The 21408-nt window shown below is 43.5% G+C and overlaps 1 protein-coding gene across 5 annotated transcripts in view; it reads left to right on the top strand.

Moving 5' to 3' along the window:
- The first annotated feature begins 1503 nt into the window (after nt 1-1503).
- ATAD2B (ATPase family AAA domain containing 2B) overlaps nt 1504-21408 on the top strand; it is an 83489-nt gene continuing 63584 nt past the window's right edge. For 2 of the 5 annotated variants that reach the window (XM_069850738.1, XM_069850737.1), the window contains exons 1-2: nt 1506-1780; nt 19583-19737. In XM_069850738.1, the coding sequence (XP_069706839.1) occupies nt 1613-1780; nt 19583-19737 (323 nt within the window). In that variant the 5' untranslated portion in view covers nt 1506-1612. Of the gene's footprint in view, nt 1781-17577; nt 17611-19582; nt 19738-21408 lie in introns of those variants that run through there. The other 3 variants (XM_069850740.1, XM_069850739.1, XM_069850741.1) reach the window with 3 other exon arrangements.

Raw genomic sequence — 21408 nt, 5'->3', positions numbered from 1 at the left:
TACTTTTCATTTACAGAGATTTTGGTTTTGGGGCTTATGTGCAGGCACTGTGGTACGATCAATAAAGGGCTACACGTTGTGGTGAGAGAAGAGCGATTCTTAGTGCACATCAGCGACAAGGGATTGGATTGGAGTTCGTGGTAGTCTGAAAAGCATTTAAGCACCCAGTGTACTGCAATACATACTGCTCTTCTTCCCTCTAAGATCCAGTTGTTGGATCACAGAATCACAGAGTAGTTCGAGTTGGAAGGGATCTCAAAGCTCATGAAGTTCCACACCCCCTGCCATGGGCAGGGACACCTCCCACTGGATCAGGCTGCTCCAAGCCCCATCCAACCTGGCCTTGAACCCCTCCAGGGATGGGGCAGCCACAGCTTCTCTGGGCAGCCTGGGCCAGGGCCTCCCCACCTTCACCGTGACTAAATTCCTCCTTCTGTCTAGTGTAAATCTGACCCTCTCCAGTTTATACCCATTGTCTCTCGTCCTATCACTAGAAGCCTTTGTAAAAAGTTCCTCCCGAGCTTTCCTGTAGCCCTTTCAGGTACTGGAATACAGTTACTTGGATGAAAACTTAACTCTTCTTTAGCTTAAATCAAAATATTCCACTTCTTGTAATGGAATCATAGAATCACAGAACGGTTTGGGTTGGAAGGGACCTTAAAGCCCACTCAGTCCCACCCCTGCCATGGGCAGGGACACCTCCCACTGACCAGGCTGCTCCAAGCCCCATCCAACCTGGCCTTGAACCCCTCCAGGGATGGGGCAGCCACAGCTTCCCTGGGCAACCTGGGCCAGGGCCTCCCCACCCTCGGTGTGAAGAATTTCTTCCTCATATCTTATGTAAATCTTCCCCCTCATCCCGTCACTCCAGGCCCTCGTGAAAGCCCCTCTCCAGCTCTCCCGGAGCCCCTTTCAGTGCTGGCAGCTGCTCTAAGGTCTCTCCGGAGCCTTCTCCTCGCGAGGCTTAACCTCCCTCCGCTCCCCCACCCTGTAACGGGTCCCGGGGCCGCTCGGGCCTCGCTGCGCGCCCGGTACCGGCGGCTCCTCCCGCTGACAGGGCAGCGCCGGGGCCACAGAGCGCGCGGGCCCCGTGGCAGAGCGTACGCCTAGGGAACCATAGAGCGCGCGGGCGCCGTGCTAGAGCGTCCGCAGCGGAGGCGGGTGCGCGGGTGGGGGGTGGGGGGGGCGCAGCCGCCGTTCCCTCCACGGGGACAGCGCCGGGTCATAGAGAGCGCGGCGGCGCGGCGGCAGAGCGTACAGCTGCGGAGCCGTAGAGCGCGCGGGCGCCGCGCTAGAGCGTCTCCGTCGGGTCCCGCGCCCGCGCCCGCCCCTGCGCGCGGCGGCGCGGCGGCGCCCCCTGGCGGAGCGCGGCGGCCCCGGCGGAGAGAGGGCGCCGCGGCGGCGATGGCGGCCGGGTAGCGCGGGGCTGAGCCCGGGAGGCAGCGGCGGCAGCGGCGGCGGCCCTGTCCGCGCCCGGCGGAACCGGCGTCCCTCCAGGAGTTCTTTCTTCCCTCCCCTCCCGCCCGAGCCCCCGCCCGTCGCTCTTCCTCCGCCCCCTCCGCCCCCGGCGGCCCCGTCCCCGCCGCCCGCGCCCCCCGCGCCCCGCGGGGCCATGGTGAACACCAGGAAGAGCTCCCTGCGCCCGCCGGGCAAAGCGGCGGCGGCGGCCGGCGCCGGCAGCCATTTCATCTCGTCCCGCACCCGCTCCGCCAGGAGGGGCGGCAAGGGGGACGCGGCCGCGGCCGAGGAGGCGGCGGCGACGGCGGCGGCGACAGCGCGGGTGAGCGGGGACCGCGGCGGGGGGCGAGGGGAGCGGGGACGGGGGGAGGTGGGGAGGGGACGGGGGAGCCCGGCGAGGCGGGAGGAGGAGGGAGAGCGGGGTCAGGGGAGCGCTGGGTGACAGCAGGAGGAGGAGCAGCGGCGGGGGAGCCCGGCGGGACTGGAGGAGGAGGAGGAGGGAGAGGAGGATGAGGAGCGGGGACTGGGGAGCTCGGGGTGACGGGAGGAGGAGGAGGGTGAAGATGAGCAGGGATAGGGGAGCCCTGAGTGACAAGGGAAGGAGGAGCGGGGATAGGGGAGCCTGGCGAGACAGGAGGAGGAGGAAGAGCAGGGTCAGGGGAGCTCAGGGTGATGGGAGGAGGAGGAGGAGGGACGGGGGAGCTCGGGGTGATGGGAGGAGGAGGAGGAGGAGGGTGAAGATGAAGAGCCGGGTCAGGATAGCCCTGAGTGACAGGAGGAGGAGGAGCAGGGACGGAGGAGCCTGGTGAGACAGGAGGAGGAGGAGGAGGAGGAGGATGAGGAGCAGGGACTGGGGAGCCCTGAGTGACAGGAGGAGGATGAAGATGAAGAGCAAGGGCAGGGGAGCGTGGGGTGATGGAAGAAGGATGAGGATGAAGATGAGGAGCAGGGATGAGGGAGCCTGGTGGGATGAGAGGAGGAGGAGCAGGGACAGGGGAGCCTGGCGAGATGGGAGGAGGAGGAGGAGGATGAAGAGGAGCAGGGACAGGAGAGCCCTGAGTGACAGCAGAAGGAGGAGGAAGAGGAGGATGAGCATGAAGATGAGGAGCAGGGATGGGAGAGCCCAGCGTGATGGGAGGAGGAGGAGGAGAGACAGGAGAGCTTGGGGTGATAGGAGGAGGAGGATGAAGATGAGAAGCAGGGACAGGGGAGCCCAGCAAGACAGGAAGAAGGCAATGATGAAGAGCAGAGACAGGGGAGCTAGAAAATGAGTCCTTGGAGAAGTGGTGAGGGAACTGGGCTTGTTTAGGAGAAAAGAAAGCTGAGGGGAGAGCTTATCACTGTCTACAACTGTCTGAAAGGAGATTATAACGAGGTGGGTGTTGGTCTGTTCTCCCAAGTGAGAGGCGATAGGATGAGAGGAAGTGGCCTCAAGTTGCGCCAGGGAGGTTCAGATTAGACATCAGGAAACATTTCTTCACCAAAAGATTTCTCAGGCCCTGGCAGAGGCTGCCCAGGGAGGTGGTGGAGTCCCCATCCCTGGAGGGGTTTAGGAGCTGGGTAGATGAGGTGCTCAGGGATCTGGTTTAGTAGTAGGCAGGTATGGTTGGATGATCTCAAACATCTTTTTCACCCATGTGATTCTATGAGTCTATGGCAGTGGGGAGCCACCTGCTGCGTCCCAGCTGAGCTCCGCTGCTCGGTGGGGAGAGGGTGGCGAGAGGTACTGGCAGGGCCTGGAGGGGCACGGGGGGCAAAGCGACTGCTCTGCTGGTGCTGGTGTCAGTGCCGGGCTGGGGTCACAGAATCACAGAATGACCTGGATTAGAAAGGACCCACGGGGGTCATCGAGTCCAATTCCTGTCCCTGCACAGGACAGCGCAACATTCACGCTGTGCGGCTGAGTGCATTGTCCAGAGGCTTCTGGAATATTGTCAAGCGTGGCACTGTGACTGTTTCCCTGGGGAGCTGTTCCAGGGCTCCACCACCTTCCGGGGAAAGAACCTTTTCCTAACGTCCTGCCATTCCTTCGGGTCCTGTCCTTGGTCACCAGAGCTCTCAGTGCCTGCTCCTCCTCCTCCTCCTCTTGTGAGGAAGCAGTGACCTGCGATGAGGCCCCCCCTCAGCCTCCACTTCTCCAGGCTGAACAGACCAAGTGTCTTCAGCTGCTCCACGTATGGCTTCCTCTCCAGACCCTTCACCAGCTTGGTGGCCTCTGGCTGCTCTCCTGCAGCTTTAGATCCTCGTGTCGGTGCCGATCTCTCCCGGAGGCAGCGCCCGGCACTGCGCCCACTGCCAGACAAAAGTTGGGAGCTGTGCCTGCAGCAACTTTGCAATCCTCCTCCCTCCCTCCCTCCCTTCCTCCCCTTCTCTCTGCTCTACTCCTCTTCTCCCTAAATGACCTCAGTTCGGCATCGCTAGGCGAGGGCTGATGTTGGAGAAGGGTCTCCCAGGTTCTGGAACCCACCCCTGAGCATGCAGGGTGCATTTTTGCTCTCAGGTTTAAGTTGAATGCTTTCCCAACAGAATAGCTTTGGTTTTATGGTCTGATGGCAAGGGAATTCTACAGCCTGGCTTAGAAAATTAATGTTTGGCAAATTCTAATTGGAAGAAAGCACTCAGAAGCCTTTTTTTTTTTCCCCCCTCGTCTCTATAAACACATTGGCTGACAACTGCATATTTTTAGTCGTAGGCAGGGCTTTTTTTTCTTGATAAAACTTTGTTTTGAACATTTAAACTGGTGGTTATAGTTGCCTGATCTGCATCCATGTTTTAAAAGCAACATAAATATGGAAGTGAAAATTGAGGGTCAGAGCACTTGACAGCCGTGCACCAACCGACCGCGTCCCAGCCTCCACTGAGGAGGAAGTTCACTGGACCAGGAGAACAACAGTAACAGCAGCAAGAGGCAGATCAGAAAGAAGACACCTGGAGTTGTCAGAAAACCTTTTGCCCTATCCTTCCAGTTTTAAAATATAAAAAAAAGCAACCCCAGAACACTGATTAGATATTCTATACCTTCTGTGTTTCTCTTCTGTTTTTTTTTTTCATAGGTCTTCCCTCTCCCTCATCTTGCTTTTCCTTGTTGTCCCTTGTTTCTTCCTTGTTTAATTTCATTAGAAAATGGGGATGCAGCACCATAGCTGTAAAAAGCTGTTCTGCTTGTTCTCGTGTTCAGTTTCTGTTTATTCGCATGGTGTGTCCTGTGGTTTGTGAGGCAAAGTTTGGTGTGATCCTTACTGGCTTGCTCTACAGGGAGCTTACTGCTGCTAGAAAAAGTAGGTTGTGCTTCTTTCTAAATATTTTTTGTCTACGAATAATGTTTTTTTACTACAAATCATTAAAATGTTGAAATTATGTTATTACCATGGTGTAAGGAAAGGAGATTGTGCAATATGCGGTTATAAGATCTGTAAATACATCCCTGTGCTTCTGAAGTAGCATTTCTTCTGAAACTAAGCGTGTATTTTTGGTGTATGGGAATGGACTTGTTTCCCTTCACAACAAATCTCATGTGTTTGAGGTAGATACATGTTTTTTGTTAAGATGTGATTGCCAAAGATGAGCAGAAGTTATCTAGGAAGGGTTTGTTGGCATGTGTGTTCTTAATGAATATTGTAATATATATACACACACATATCCTGCTGTATTTTAAAGTTGTCTTTGTAGAATGGTTTTTATTCTTCAGATGTAAGTATTTCCCAGCGATACAGCTTCTTTCTGAGCTCCTGAATCCTCTTGAAGTAGTGCCAGAGAAGGATTTCAGTGATTAGGACATGAATAAGCATAGCAGTAGGAAGACAGAGCCTTTGCTTTCTGGAAGTGACTGTCGGCAGACAGATAGTGAAGCTGTGGTTCGCGCAGAAGGTGGACTGGGATCGCTTTCATGCAGTTGTATGTATGTTTTTTGAAGTCGACTAGAACAGTGTGTCCTTTTGAAATCCTCCCTGTGTCACGTCAGGAAACTGGCCTTACTACCAGCAGTTAATCGGGTTAATGGGCAGCTAGAGGTTGGAGCTCTGTTGGAGATGGTATGCTGCTTATTTGCACTATGGGACTTTGTTTTCTTCCGTGGAGGTTCCGACTTGGACTCCCAGAGAAATGTTTTTCAGTGGCAATGTTTGTAATTACCTTTCTGAATGTATTTTAAAAGCTCATCCATTTGTTCCTTATTAGCAACAAAAACTGAGTTAGTAATCTAATGGCATCCTGTAAGATGCTGATTAGACCAGATGAAGGGTCAGGAATTGCCTTCCACCTCTTTTATATCCATTTCCTTCTTCCTCCTTCCTTTTTCTTCTTGGCTTTTTTTTTTTTTTTTGTGTGTGTGTGTATGTATACACATGTTAGGTTTTTTTTGATGTCCATTTAAAAGGATAGACTTGAATGCCTTCCCTCCCTAGAACCTGAGTTCAGTTTCTTGTCTTCTAGCTCAATATTAGGTTGAGTTACGTGTAAATTGTGTCCATTTTTGTTTGAACTGAATCTGGAAGTAGCACACGCACTATGGAAATGGGCCATAACGCTCTAAGTGCCTTTATCGTGTTTGCTCTAAGTATTCCCTCTATAGTACTTGCTCATCTTGGAGAAAGCAATGACGTCAGTCTTTGAAAAGTAAACTGTTTTGAATTATTGACTGCGGCCACGCATTCAGCAATTGAGATGAATGCATGTGTCTGCTGACCAGAAGCCAGATTAAAATGAACAAAATCCCTTGCTAAATGGATCAAGGAGCCAAGAAGTTTATGCTCTGAGATGATGTCATAGTAGGGTGCATAGAGAGGGTACGGAGAGGAAGAACTGGGCTGTATTTTCTTCCTGTTTCCAGGATTGATTTATACATTACGTAATGAATATCAACGCTATCCTTACATAATTTTATGTTCTATCTTTATGTAATTTATAGGTATTTTTTTTTCGTTCTAGCATTACAGCTTGAAGTGTTATGGCTTTATATTAAAGCATTCTGACAAGAAAAGTGCGTCAAAGTCTTCCAAAGTTTTCAGAAACACAGAATTGTAACACAGGGCTTATAAGTCCAGTGGACTCGGTTCACACTGCAGAAGAATTGAGGGTATTGTGACCATAACTGGTTAAATTGGTGCTCTGATTCTAGTAAAGTCTGTTTTCAGATATTGAGTTTTGATTGCTGGTAGCACTTATTTGACAATTGAAATGATTTTCCTCAGTCAGCTCAAAACACAAATCAAAAACATCGATCAAGAAAACTAATGAATTTATTGTGAAATAAACACTCTTGAAACATGTCAGCCTGTTAGTCAGACATTTTAGAAATGTATACGAGATTAGCTTAATTTAATTAGCTGAGAAAGCATTAGCGGTGCCTTCAGAGCTACTCAAGGGCACTGTGATAATTGTAACACGCGATTCTAGCTAAAAGTAGTAGCGCCAGCGTTGCACGACTCGCTCGGCGGCGACCTAGAGCTCTCCATTGTGCTTAATTGCTAATAGAGCCAACGCGGCCTGGGGACCGGCACCGAGGGCTGCCGAGGGGCAAGGTAGAAAGCTAAGCAGCATTTTCATGCTCTGTAATACAGTACATTTCAGCCTCTCTTACTGTAATTTCTCAATCCGTAGGAATAAATAGGTTTTTTTCTGATTTCTGGGTGATAACAGTTTTTGTAGCATAAACCCATTCTACGTTTTACTCCTTCAGTGCTCAGCTATTGAATGCATAAAAAGTGAGCTTTAAAAATTATTTATCTTAAAATGCTAGATTTAAACATCTGGTGCTTTCCAAAAATTAAACGTTCCTTTATCAGGAGGCTGATCCATATTACTGTATTTTCTTTGTCTTCTTTGCAAAGTGTCTCATACTGTTCTGGATGCTCTGTGCTTTAGAGTAAAACTTTAGAAGAAGAGTTTTTTCCTACACTGGAAAAATTAAAAGCTCTTCAGGGGCGAAAAGCTCCTCTCAAATATCTGTGTTTGTAGAGAGCTGCTTTGCCTTGTTGTGAGTTTACTGCAACATCAATACAGGTGCTGAGGCCAACGCTTTTACAGTTCTTTGAAATACATCCTGAAATACAGAGCCTTATGAAGTTATTCCAAACGATTTCAGTTAAAGGCAGATTCCCAAGAAAGCTCATCTTTTCAGTGTGTAATAAAATGTCGGGTTCTTTCAGTTTTAGCGTCCTGCTGCTCTTTTGGGACCTAGCAGGAGAAAATCAGTGATCTAAAACGAATGGTTCAGTCTGTTCCTTGGTGGTGTGGTATTAATGCATCTGTGAGCAGTGGGAAATTGAGCAATTGTTGGAAGCAATCTGTGTCCAAGTTTCTGTCAAAATACCATACAGGCAGCATTTGTAATCCTTCCCTATTTCCAAAGGGGTGTCCTGAGTCTGGATTCTCCCGCTGTATCTTGAATCAGTCTGGGCTGCTCTCAGAAGACAGGAGAGCTCCAAAGTGCACATGGTTTGTTTGAGGAGGCACTTGTGCATCCTGTTTGGAGCTGACAATCTTCCATCTTCGCTGTCGCACTGTTCCAGGGCCTTAAAAGGAAGCAATGGAAGGACTAATCCAGTGGGTGAACGAGACCTCCAACGAGCATACAGGAAATGGTGTTGATGTTTGGTGTGCTGCATTGCTTCCTCTGAATATTTAGTTTATTCCAAAGTAATATTAATAAAAGCTGCTTCTCCGATTGCCGTCTTTCGGTATAAACTCAAAGCAGAAGGCTTAACCCATTGCCCTGAGAGATCCCATGACAACTTTGCAAGAGTGGTGTACAGCTTGCGGTTACACAAGATAATTAGCTCAGGTAATTACATTCTGATCGCCTCCATCCCCCTGCAGTTTCAGTTGGATGTGGTTTAGTTTTGCACAACCTGCCCTAAATTCTTGACTATTTGCTGTACTGTGGAAAAGTTATCATAGAATCATAGAATAACCAGGTTGGAAGAGACCCACTGGATCATCAAGTCCAACCATTCAATCCTTCCAATATAATGATGCTTTAAACAATTTCTCCTTAAAACTTTATAAAACTCTTCCCAAAGCAAAGCTCCCGGCAAGTTGGCATCAGTGAGCTTGAGTTTTCGCTGCTCTTGTTTTGTAGCTGTGACTGCTTTAAGGCTTGCTAATTGTTTATTAGATGTTTTAGCTCTAATGGATGACTGAGTGTGTGGGTAAGATCTGTCATGAACCCACTTATTGCACAGGGAGCTCACAATTTTTCAGCCTTTTACATCCTATTGTGTCTTTTTTTTGTATTCTTCATGCTTTGCTGCTTTTTCTAAACAACTCATCTGTCTCTGAGTTTGCTCTTGAAATATTGTCTTTATTACCTTTGATGAGATTTTCATGGTTTATTTTTACCATTAATTTTACTTTAAATTGTTCAACTGTTGCTTCGCATTTATATTTGCTTGGACTCTTTTCCTGGATAAATTTAATTTCTTCTTGCTTGGTAGCTATTAAAACGGGTCACTTTCCAACCAGTTGTAAGACATTATCTGCTATAAGCTTTTTCATTTTACATTGCTGAGTATGCGTGTGCTATAATAGTTTCACCTCTAGTTGAACTAGCTATAAAGGAGGTGGCTTTAGCACTCCTACCAGAAATACAGAATTTATGAGCTCGTCCAAGTCCTGTAGTTTTTATACCCTGTTCTGAATGTTGTGGTTTTATCTTTATGCTTCTAGTAGTGTATGTTAAGGATCTAACTGGTCTAAAGCTTTGGTGGAAAGTTTGTGTCCAGTTGCACTCTGAGCAGATGCTTCAGTTTGGACGTTTTCATAATCTGGGAAATCAGCTTTTTTGCTTTTCTCCAACCTCCAGTTAATTGCTTCATTTTAAATGGATAAGTAGTTGAGCCAAACTATTTAAATAACCTGAAATGAAGAAGCTGTTCTTAATGTGCACGTGAAAGAGATTACTTGCATTGAAATTTGTTGCCATGCTTCAGTAATCGCTCATTTCAAATACTTAATAACTAGCTTATATTATTTCTCTGATTTATCTTTCAAGCCTTGAATGTTGTTTTTAGTGTAATTTAAATTTTAAAACATTAATCTTAAGATTTCATATTACAATTTTTTTTTTTTTTTTGAAATAGTGCCTTCAGGTGCATTGTGGCTAGAGAAGAGAAGCAGAAGTGTTTTTAATCCCATGTTTTTTTCACACAGAAGGGCACCTTCCTGTAGCTTTGTTTGCTACAGATACTTCCTCGCACAGTTTAGTGAGTCAAGTACCTGGTTGTGTCCAAACTTTGGGGAACCCTCTGGTCTAAGGGTTCTCTCTGATGTGAGAACAGTAAGTAGAGAAACATTCTCCTGGTTTATTTAGGTTTATAGTAGTACTGAAAAGAAGCCATGACCTAGTGAGATGTCCCTGCCCATGGCAGGGGGGTTGGAACTAGATGATCTTTAAGGTCTCTTCCAACTGTAACTATTCTGTGACTCTGTGTCCTCCATGCTTCCTTTGGGATGGGGTTGTTATCAGAAACAAGATGGATTTTAGAGGATTAAGGTAGGGAAAATGTTTTTGCTTGAGTGTTTTAGTTTTTTCCACTTCAGAGTTGTGATTGTCCTTGAATGTTTACATAAGGCTAGTTTTTGCTTCAAAGTCTTTGTTAACACAATCAAGAAACTTGTGGAAGTGATTAATATGGTTCTGACAAAAAATGTCTTGCATTTACTATTCTTTTAGGGTTAAATTAGGAAGATCAGTGGTTTTAAAATCTGCTGATACACGTGTCTTCTAGCAAAGCAAAGGAGTGAGGTGTGTACGCCCATGCAACAATTAGAGACCTCTTCTCAGGAGAGGTTGCTCAGTTCTCAGTTGCTCTTCTGAAGGTTTGTGACTTCGTGTGCTGCAGGCTGGTAACTGTGCAGTTGTGAAAACTAGTAGACTTGCAAATATTAATGCTTACGTGGCCATTTGATCAGCTGGATCAGGATCAGGTTACTGGTCCAGCTAAAATAAGCCCTCCTCCCCGTCTCCTCCTGCTTCCTCTTGCCTCCCTTCCCTCCCTCTGATTGTTTACTAGCTGAAAATTCAGCGTCATCCTAATTTTCATTAATGTTTCATGAATGAGCATTCATGAGGGAAATGCTTGGAGCAGTGCTGATGGATGGAAGAGAAAAAACCTCAACTCCACTAGTTATAGGCTCTGTCGTAGTCATGACAGAGGGTGTGCTGTTGCTCATTCTTCCTTTCTTTCACGATCCTACAGGTAGCCTGTAGATGGCAAGAGTTTTGTGGCTGTCAGATCAAAAGCACTGGATCAAACTGGGTATGAACAGGTGTCTTTTTCCATCATAGACAGGGGAAGTGGTTGCAAATGTGAAAATACACAGTAAACAGTGTTGGAGGTAGTGGTTTCTGTTTTTAACTTGTGAACTTTTAACTTTTCTGAAAAGCTTTCTCTTTTATTAAGTAACCTCAGTTCTGGAGTTGAATAGTTCTAGGAAATAAAGCGCAAATCTGTTGGAAAGAGTGAAAGCAGATCTTCTCATGCAAAAGATACGGTTTTTCACCTGAATGACTTGGGAAGAATTTATTCTTCTTAAAATGTCTAGATGATGGTATTCTCTGTATCCTTAATGGCTACAATTGACGTAAGCATTATGTGCTGGAAAAAAACCCACATAAGCTGAATGTTAAAAGAATTTAGATCATCCTGCAATTGAGGCATTCTTTACTATCATGATCACCAATGAAATACACCATTAATAGTTGTTTATTCCAAGATCATCAAGCACTTAAGCATGAATCTTGTTTTTCCTTAACACCTGTGGAGAGCCAATGTTTGCTGAATGAATGTGTGCAAACAAGTGGAAATTGGAGAACTGCAACTGCAAGATAGGTTCTTTTATACCAACCTTGCCTCTTTTCAAGCTATCAGTAATGTTAACATAGAATCATAGAATAACCAGGTTGGAAGAGACAATGAAACTTGAAGTTCTTAGTAAGGTAATTAATATACTTTAATCCCAATATATTTTTTGCTAGATTCTTGTCATTTGAAGGCATGGGTAGTAAACTTACACTGGATTTTAGGTCACACAGGTAGATGATTTGTTTAAATTACTTTTGTTTAAGTTTTGTTTAAATTAGAAGGGGGAAGATTGAGATTAGACTTCAGGAAGAAATTCTTCCTGGTGAGGGCGGTGAGGCCCTGGCCCAGGTTGCCCAGGGACGCTGTGGCTGCCCCATCCCTGGAGGTGTTCAAGGCCGGGTTGGATGGGGCTTGGAGCAGCCTGATCCAATGGGAGGTGTCCCTGCCCATGGCAGGGGGTTGGAACTTCATGGGCTTTGAGATCCCTTCCAACCCAAACCATTCTATAATTCTTTGTTTAGCTTGCAGCTGTACATGATGTACCAACGTGAATACAGCCTGCTGTGACCTGGACTTGAGTCATGTTACCTTCAGCCCCCAGACAAGCGTGTCAAGTCTTATCTCTTCCCACCAAGCAGGCAGGCGGTCCTCCCACAGAAGAAGAGCTAAGGGCATTTGCCAGGAAAATGTGGGTTGGGGTGGGGATAGGAGCTTGTCAGGAGGTGTTGGTGCTGGAGAGAGTGGGTAGTGCAATGTGTCAACCTAGAACATAGAGCAGATGTATAATGCAAGATGTAATCCTTCCTTTGAGCACGCAGATGAGAGTGTTTCAGCTGCTGGAAGTTTGTAATGGGTGTAAGGACAGGTTTAGTTCTTTTTCTTTTTTTTTTTTTTTTTTTTGGCTATTTAGGAAACTGGTGAAAAAGTGAAATAGGATTGGAAGGGATTTGCTAGGTTCTGGTCAGATGACATCACAGTCATGGTATACTCATAGAATCACTTAGTTGAAAAAGACCTTTGAGGTCATCGAGTCCAACTGGACCTATCCACTATTAAACCAGATCTCTGAGCACCTCATCTACCCTGCTTTCAGACACCTCCAGGGATGGAGGTTCAATCACCAGTGCCCAAGAACCCTTTTGGTGAAGAAATTTTTCTTGATGTCCAGTCTGAACCTGCCCTGGCACAACTTGAGGCCATTTCCTCTTGTCCTATCACTTGTCACTTGGGTGAAGAGACCAACACCCACCTCTCTGCAACCTCTTTTTAGGTCATTGTAGAGAACAATAAGGTCTCCCCTCAGCCTCCCTTTCTCCAAGCTAAACAACCCCAGATCCCTGAGCCGCTCCTCATAACCGTTGTTCTCCAGAACCTTCACCAACTTCATTGCCCTTCTCTGGACACACTCCAGCCCCTCAATGTCCTTCTTGTGGTGAAGGACCCAAAACTGAACACAGGATTCGAGGTACGGCCTCACCAATGCTGAGTACAGGGGCACAACCATTTCCCTGGCCACCTGGGCGGCTGCTGGCTCGTGTTTAGCTGCTGTCAACCAGCACTTCCAGGTCCTTCTCCTCCAGGAAGCTTTCCAGACACTCTTCCTCAAATCTGGAGTGCTGCACGGGGTTGTTGTGACCCAAGTACAGGAATCGGCACTTGGCCTTGTTGAACCTCATCCCATTAAAATGTGTTTGATCTGGTTATTAGGACTTGGAACCAAATAAGAGCAAAACTAAAAATATCTTGGAGATTGTGAAGCCTTTTGAGATTTTTAATTGCCTAGTATGCCTGTTGCAAAAATGCATTAGGAATGGCGCCTAGCTCTTGCCTAACTTTCATCAATAGATCTTTAATGTGATACATTTGTAGAAGTTAATGTTTTGATACCTCAATCAATTTTTTTCACCTTTGCAAAACGTGGTGCACAAAGGAGCAAGAGGCTTACCCAGAATCGCTGGACAGACGGTAGTTTCGGGTGTATTTTGTTGGTATGTTTGAAATGACATTATGTTTTAAATGCAGAAAAAGCAAATTATTTGTTAACTGAGTAGTTATCAGAGGGTGAAGATGAATGATCAGCTTAACTAATTGTTGCACTGGGGACACAGTCATGTGTTTTTCATGAATACAAGTTTTATTTTGGAAAGACAGCTTTAATCTCTTTATACCATTGGGATAGAAATGTTTATTAAATGCGTTAAATATCCTTGAGTATATATTTTATTTTTCCTAATGGAGAGCCCATTTCCACAAGAACTTTGCATGAACTGTTAAGGGAAAAGGTAATCAGATTTTTTTTTCACATAAACTTTTAAAATATTAATCCAGTTTGTTAATATTCTGGGACATCTGAGATATGTTGTTATTCGCAAAATGCATTTAAAATTGTGCTAAAACAACCTGGAGGGCTTGGATTCAGTTTCTTCTGAATCTGTTATTTATAATAAGATTGACAGTTTTCTGAAGTCATTGCTGTCTTTTCAGAGTCAAATGGAGAGGAAAAAGTTATAGTTATCAGAAACTAAGAATTAACTAAAGTTAGAAGTAGAGTGTGTTGAAAACCTGTAACTGAATAGATGACTTCTTAGAGCATCCTTCCAATACTTAAAGGGGCTTCAGGAAAGCTGCGGAGGGGCTCTTAATTGGGGAGTGCAGGGAGAGGACAAGGGGGAATGGTCTTAAGCTGAAAAAGATGAGATTTAGATTAGACATTAGGAAGAAATATTTTCCTGTGAGGGTGACAAGACACAGGTTGCCCAGAGAAGTCGTGGTGCCCCATCGCTGGAGTTGTTCAAGGCCAGGTTGGATGGGGCTTGGAGCAGCCTGGTCCAGTGGGAGGTGTCCCTACCCATTCCAGGGGGGTTGGAACTGGAAGATGTTGAAGGTCTCTTCCAACCCAAACCATTCTACAATTTTATGAAAACATTAATTTTGTTATTGTTGAGACAAAAGTAAATTTCACGCTGTTTTGTGCTTGTTTGGTGGGGTGAAAAGAAAAACTAATTAAAATAGATTGTGCTTTTAACAAAATGTGGAGGAATTGGATAAAACAGTTGAAGACTGAATGTCATTCTGTCTTAGTTTCATGTCTTGTACATGGGCAGAGATCATAAAAAAGAGAAAAACATGCTGGAGGGTTTAAAGCACTGGGTTGAGAACTCCCACGTCTGACTGTAACGCTGTGTGAGCAAGGAGCACTCACTGTCTGGGTGCGGCGGGGAGGTGGGCAGGAGGAGGGTGTGACACAGAACGTACGGCAAGGAGAACAAGTTTGGCCGTGGTGGAAAACTCAAATATATCTGTCCGCATGCCTGTGCTTTTATACAGCCGAACCAGATGGAGTCTCTTTGAGAAACTGCGAGGTGTGGTTGTGGTTTGAATGTTACCTCATCCCTTACTCAGAAACCCAGTGAGTTTGCATTCAGATACTTGGAATTCAGAGTGGTAGAGGTGGTTGCTACTCATCCTGTGCGACCAAGATTGCTGGATTATGGTTATCCTGGGATGTCAGACCAGCAGTGTAGTGTGGAGTTCTTTGGGTATTCCCTTGGCCAGGAAATTAAACTTAAAAACACAAAGAAACAGCCCCCAACTCCCTGTCTCCCCTGCACTATGCTAGAAGTGGTCTTTGTATTTTAACTTAAAAATAAATCAGCGGCCGTGCTTTGTTTTGATGATCCCTGTGATATACCTGAAGCCAAGTCCTTGTTGAGGAGGACTCCCTTGGCTTGTTTGTCCTTCAGTCGTGCTGAAAGACCGTATCGATGTAGTCATTTTTTTCCCTTTATAGTCACTGAGAAGGAAGAAGTCAGTTTTATTAATTGATAATTCTAGTGTGCGTTCTTTCAAAATTTTAGGATTTGTCACTCCATGTTATAAATAAAACTTCGTGAGTATCAAATTATTTTGCAATGTAGGGATGCATATAGAAGAGACTACAGGTAATAGCAACATTTTTTGTAGCTTGGTCATGAATACATGTATTATAATAATCATTTTTTTCCATCTTTTTCATACAAAATAGAGAAAACATAGATAGAACTATGTAGGTGCATTTATTTTGTTGCTTTTTTGCTTACTCGTTTTAGGTTTCTACATTCATCACTATCGTCATTGAGCTGCTTTCAGTGAGGGTGTGTTGTCAGAGCTTGCCCTGCTACCTCTGCAAGATTCTTGCTGTTGAGTCTTAGCTCAGCAGCTAAGTTGCAGGTTGCATTCAGCTGTCACATTCCACTTCACTTCTGTATCCGAAGATAATGAAGACTGTGTTTTGCCGGTCTAGACCACGGGCGGTATCCTGTTAACTCCAATTATTTCCTTACTCATTTTGTTAGTGAGAGTGCTTCTATGAGAAGCTGTGCTGGATTATGATTGTGCTGGATCACAGCTGGATTTTGGTGGGTTTCATTTCTGTTAGATCAATACAGTTCTGCTAAATTTTGTTTACCTGTTTGTACTTCCTGACGCTATGTAAACTCATTTTTTGATTATTCTTTGCTTGTTTTTCCTTTGTGTATTCTTTCAGGCAATGTCTGACACGATTAAGATTTTATTAATTCATATTCTTTGCATTCTCTCAGCATGTGAATGCGTTTCCTTCAGCGCCAATGTTTCATTAGGAGCTTTGAGTTCAGTGCATTGGTTCCTGCTTTTGCAGTTGCATTATTAATTCCTTAATTTTTGAAGTTTGATGCTTGTATCACGCGTTGCTCTCACTAGTCCCATTTTCATGATGTGTACTGTTAAGTAATAAGTTTCTGTGCTGTTTTTAATCAGTAAAGGTATAAATGGTTTGAGAGTCAGTTTCTTGGGGGAGCAAGCAGACTGCAGTGGCATCATCAGACCTCCTTTGCTATGAGCGGGAGGAAGCAGTGGATGGGTTGCTGTCTGTAAAGGCTTCTCAAATTGAAGCTAATTTCTTTTCTCGTTGTAGTATATCTCAGTCTTGCTAATTTCTTGAGTGTAATGAAATAATTTTACTCTAGGTAGGGTAAAGTTCTGGAAGTCAGTCTAGGTATGATTTGATTCCCTCGAACCTGAACAGATTGTCTGTTAACTGGAAAATGAAGCTTAGATTCTTATTAATGTATTTAAAATTCCAGTGATTTGTCATTGTGGTAACATTGCCACTAGTTCACAGCAAAACATTTTTTCTCTTATTGCATCTTGTGTGCCAACTGAAGGTAGTGTTTGGGCTAGACTGTCTTAAAATTTAGACTTACTATGTACCTGATAAGTTCCTTTTTGGAGTTAATATGCAGGCAAATGAGGCTCAACTGAAAGTAATATCCTAAGCAAAGAATAACCAGAAATTATTGCCTCTGTTGAGTAAAGCCCTGTTTTTCCCTAGGCAGCTGTGCTGATACGATCACATTGACTGTTGGCCTGCCCTTCCAGTTTTTGAAGCTGTAGGCCAGTATCTGCTTGTTGGACAGTATTAGAGATCTCAAAGATACTCAGCTTTTATAGATTTTGTGACTGTTAGTAACTCGTTAGCAGAGGAAGACCTGAAGTAGCAGATTTTGTCTCCAAGTTAATGGCTAACATTTCGTTTTACCCACCAGCTGACCACGCGGCGTGCACATAGCTTGGAAGTCAGCACATCACTACGTTGCCTTCTGCTGGTAAATAGACAGGATAGACAGGGTATATTAGCTGATTTTGAGACTTGGGACTGGAAGCAGAGAGCTGGAGAAAATGCAGAGAAAAGTGATCATAGGAGACCTGGGAGGAGCTAGGATTTTTGCATGGGAAGAGCTAGAGGTGGGGTATAGGAACCTATGCATTTTTAATTTCACTCCTGACAAAGTAGCTTTAATGTTAGCCCTTATAAAGGTTCATTTTATGCTTATGCCTCTTCCTTAACTTCATTTTCTCTGTCTTGCGTAGCCGGTTTAAAACTGGTTCTGTGGCTTACCTTGAAACTCGGCCTCAGTCCTGCGCAGGGTAGCTCTTGTAATTCCAGAAACCGGTTACTAAAAATTGACTCGGCGTCTCTAAGTCCACAAATAAACTTGTGGCTGATCAAAGCAAAAAGGACGTACACAAGTGCTTACAGTATTCAGAAATGAATATAGAAACTACTAAAATTTTGTGAAAAGTGTTGTAATTACAGAGTGTTCTGGATTCCAGCGGGGTGGCTGCACGTGGATTTCAGTGCTGCGTGAGGTGCAGGTGTTCTGCAGTGAGGAGTGGTGGCGGCTGCCTCTGCAACCTCTTTGAGTCTTAGTTTAACTCCCAAGTCCAGCCTGATCTTATTGAAAAATTTTAATTATGATCTTCTAGTGTAGATATTGAGTTACACTGATTTTCTTCCTGAAGAAGAGAGAGAATGAGGGAGAAAAAAAAAGTAAGTTTTGTTTTGTTTTGTTTTACTAGTAGGGTTAAATGATTCTTAAGATTGAATTGTGATGGAGACCTCTTACTTTACCTGAATTTACCTTTGCAGGCTAACAGTTGTCAAAGTTAAAGCCCCTTTTAAAAGGAGCTGTGGACATGGACTGGTTAGTGTTTAGTGCTGGTTTTTATAGTTAGCATTTTTTGTAAATACTTTTGATTATACTAGTATTTATAGTATAAATAAAAATCACACCTGATGTATTCAGTAAATAAATACCATGTCATGATAAATAAATACTATATCATAATAAATAAATACCATGTCATAATAATAAATAAATACCATGTCATAGTAAATAAACACTATATCATAACAGATACTGTGTAATAATAAATAAACATGACACCACAATATATTAGTAATACCAAATACCGTATTAGTGGTAATATAAGTACTTAATATTAGATACTGTTTGTTTAAATACATAGAAAAGGGATATATGTTTCTATAAAATATTTTTATATATAATATCTTAAAATAAATGTTCAAGCGTGATGCAGGCAGCCCATTTCACTCACAGCTTTCTGTTCCTGCAGACTATGGTCTCATTCTCACCTTGTGTTTTTTTCATTGCATTATCTTTTGTACTTGTCTGATCCCTCATTGAAATCTTTCTGCTCCCTAACCAGCCAGGAAGCTTCTCTAACAGGATCCAAGGGACCTTCTGAAGCTGTAGGGAGCTGATTTGGTATGGGGGATGCCAGAGCAACATCAGAAGACCCAAGGAGGCTGGAGCGGTGCTGTGTAGCCAGGCAGGGGAGTGCATGGGCCAGCCCCTGGGTGCTTTGGATTTCTTTGGGCTTTGCCACTTGCTAGAGACTGTGCTGTGATTGTGATAGTCTGGCTTCTTCTTTTAGGAAAAAGCCTCCTTTCTGGCTTCTTCTTTTAGGAAAAAGCCTCCTTTCTTTGATCTTCTCGAATACTGAATACTTCATAATGTTGAGTTATTTGGAGTACAAATGGGGTTGTTAATGAGCGTGATGAATAAATAGGGCTTCTGTGATCAGCTCCTTGCATATGAGTGAAATTATCTTTTGTTCTTTGTTTAAGCACCTAAGGACAATTCCTGGACCTTAATATTCAGGAACTGGTTTCTCTGTTGTTGCAAGAGAGGTGTGTTTTTGGGTTTTTTAAGGCTGTTTTCCATGAGCTAAAGTTTATGGCTTATAGAATGTTGGTTTGCTTTTGTAGCTCACCTTAAGAGAAGCAGATTCTCCAGTTTCCTGCCTGTCCACTTCTCTCGTAGAGCTCTGAAGTAATCCCCTGCTACTATCTTTGAATTTCTGTCTACGTTTCCTGTGATAAGCACAACAGAAGAAACTTCTGGGGGTGTTTAGGTGCTTCTTAAGGTCTTTAGTACTAATGTTGTCAGTGGGTATCATGTTGTTACTGAACATGGGAGACAAACACTGCTGTCGAAGTGTAAAGTTCTCTTTCAGTTACTCTTAGCTCTGTGTTTGCCATTCTAAAGATGATGAGAAGATATTGTAAACTTTGTATAAGAAGGAAGAGTATAACGTGTCTGTAAAGCATTTTAAAGACAAAAGTAATGTCAATAGAATAAATTTATGATGTGTTTTTGAAGTATCGTGATTTTTCTCCGCCCTTTTTTCTCTTTATTGTGCTATTGGTTCTTCTGCAAGTAGGGCAAGAGTAGCAGAGTCATGTATGATAGACAAAATACTGTGGGTTAGAGGAACAGAGTGCTTGTTCGGAAATAAATGAGAGATACGATAGAAAAGGTTAATATTTATAATTAAATATAGTAATTTCCAGTAATGTTTTCAGAATAAACATTTTAAATATTTCACACAAGCCAGTTGCTAAGGGTTTGATAGAGACTTCCCTTTCTTCTTTTTCTGTGAGAACGTAAACAAATGAGCCAATTAAGTAAGGTCTGCTGTTTTTTCTTCCTTTTCAGAAAGATGAAGGTAGTGATGCTAGTTTGAGTGATAGCCACATATCTCCTCCCGCCAAACGTACCTCAAAACATGCTGATCCTGTGTGCAAAGACAAATCAAAATCACGCAGTACTGGGCAGCGAGAGGAATGGAGCATCGCAGCTGGACAGTCCAGGTAACTTGGCACCAAGAGTAAAACAAAGTTCAACGAATTTTCCCTGTATTGCTAACCCACCTGTGCTGTTTCTGCAGCGAGCAGCAGCTCATGCTGAAGAGTATGCTTTTGAAGTGTATTATTTTCATACAATTCTCTTAAGTTTAAGACTCTAGGATCTGCGATTTGTCAGACTTCTAATCTGTGTGTTTCTGTTCTTGCAAATTTGAGCAGAAGTGGAAAGTAATTTTATTTGAGATGAAGTCTGAATTCTGCATTCTTGATACATCCAAGTTTACTGACTTAATTGGTATTTTTATGTACTCAAGCTGTAAGGAGACATGGCATTTTAATTAGGAAATCAGCATTGTCATCATCTTCAGAGAATGTATAATGGTCAAGTTTCTTCCTTTCCATTGTTGTTTTCAGGATGTCTTCCCTGTTTGGGTATAAGGGCTAAAGTAGATTACTGAATTTTATTCGATATAGCCTCAGTCCTGCAATATTTTTTATAACTCAGAAGTAATTTGCTTCATTTTGTAACTGATTAAGCATTCTTGTGTTCATAAGGTTCTTCACATGATTACATATTATTAAGAAACAGTGTAGACCTTGCGTTCCTGGGACATAAACTTTCATTCAATACTGATTCTTTTGTAGATACACATTTCATATTTATCTAAAATCATTCTTGCAACGCTTTGTATGTAAGAATGACTGTAATTCACTACTGGACTGTCGTCTGCTAGGATGAAGTATATTTAAAAGCTGTGTAAATCATAGAATGGTTTGGATTGGAAATCTTAAAATTTATCTCTCTCTTTCCCTTTTAAAGCAGAATAAATTGAATATAACCTATTATATACCAGGGTGATCTGGGAATGTACTGAAACTCATGCACCTTCTGTTAGTTTTGTTTAAAGTGTAGACTTGTGCTGTCTCTGTTAGAATTGCTAAGGCAAAACCAAATATTTAATGTGACTGGGAGGATTTAGATCGTGGTCTGAAATGAAATTTGGGCCAGGATACTGAAACTCATGTTTTTCATGTAAAACCCACTGTGATGTGTCTTTGCATCTGAGGTTTTTGGGGTTCTTTTCTGCCAAAATCCAAAGTGCTGAGCCTAATTGTGATGACTTTTCCCAAAAGTTTTATTGCTAAACCTTTATTATAGTCACATTTCAGTTCTTCAGTTGTGGTTTCTAAAATACTCATAATATCTGACCAGAAAAATGTTAGTGGAAAATTGGATATGGAATTGAGTTTTGTAAGTGCGTTTTTCTGTGTTGTTACCCAGCTCTTGCAAAAATCCTTCAATTCCCTTTGTTTTGTAAGGATTTGTTACAGATTTCTTAGGAAAACGATAGCAAAGCCTGCATCTTCTGTGCCCCTGAGTTGAACTCTTTGCAAAACTCTTGGTCACATTTAAGCTCAACTTGCATTTGGTATTATTAAGACTTCCCCTCCTTTTTCTGTTTTGCATCAAATTCATTTTAAGCTTTCTAGTTTGAGAACAAGTAGCTCCTCTCTATCCAGTACTGGTCAGTAAATACAGCTCAGTTGTGTGGAATGTACTTAGTGTTTCTGAGGGGGGAGAAGAGATAAAAAAATACTTTGTTTCCTTTTGCCTGATTTATTTCCTTTTTTTGCATAGCAATGGTGACAAATTACTTTTAACACTTGCCAGTGGTT

The sequence above is a fragment of the Phaenicophaeus curvirostris genome, chromosome 2, assembly GCF_032191515.1.
Source record: "Phaenicophaeus curvirostris isolate KB17595 chromosome 2, BPBGC_Pcur_1.0, whole genome shotgun sequence".
Classification (NCBI taxonomy): Eukaryota; Metazoa; Chordata; class Aves; order Cuculiformes; family Cuculidae; genus Phaenicophaeus; species Phaenicophaeus curvirostris.
This window is presented reverse-complemented; position numbering and strand designations above follow the sequence as displayed.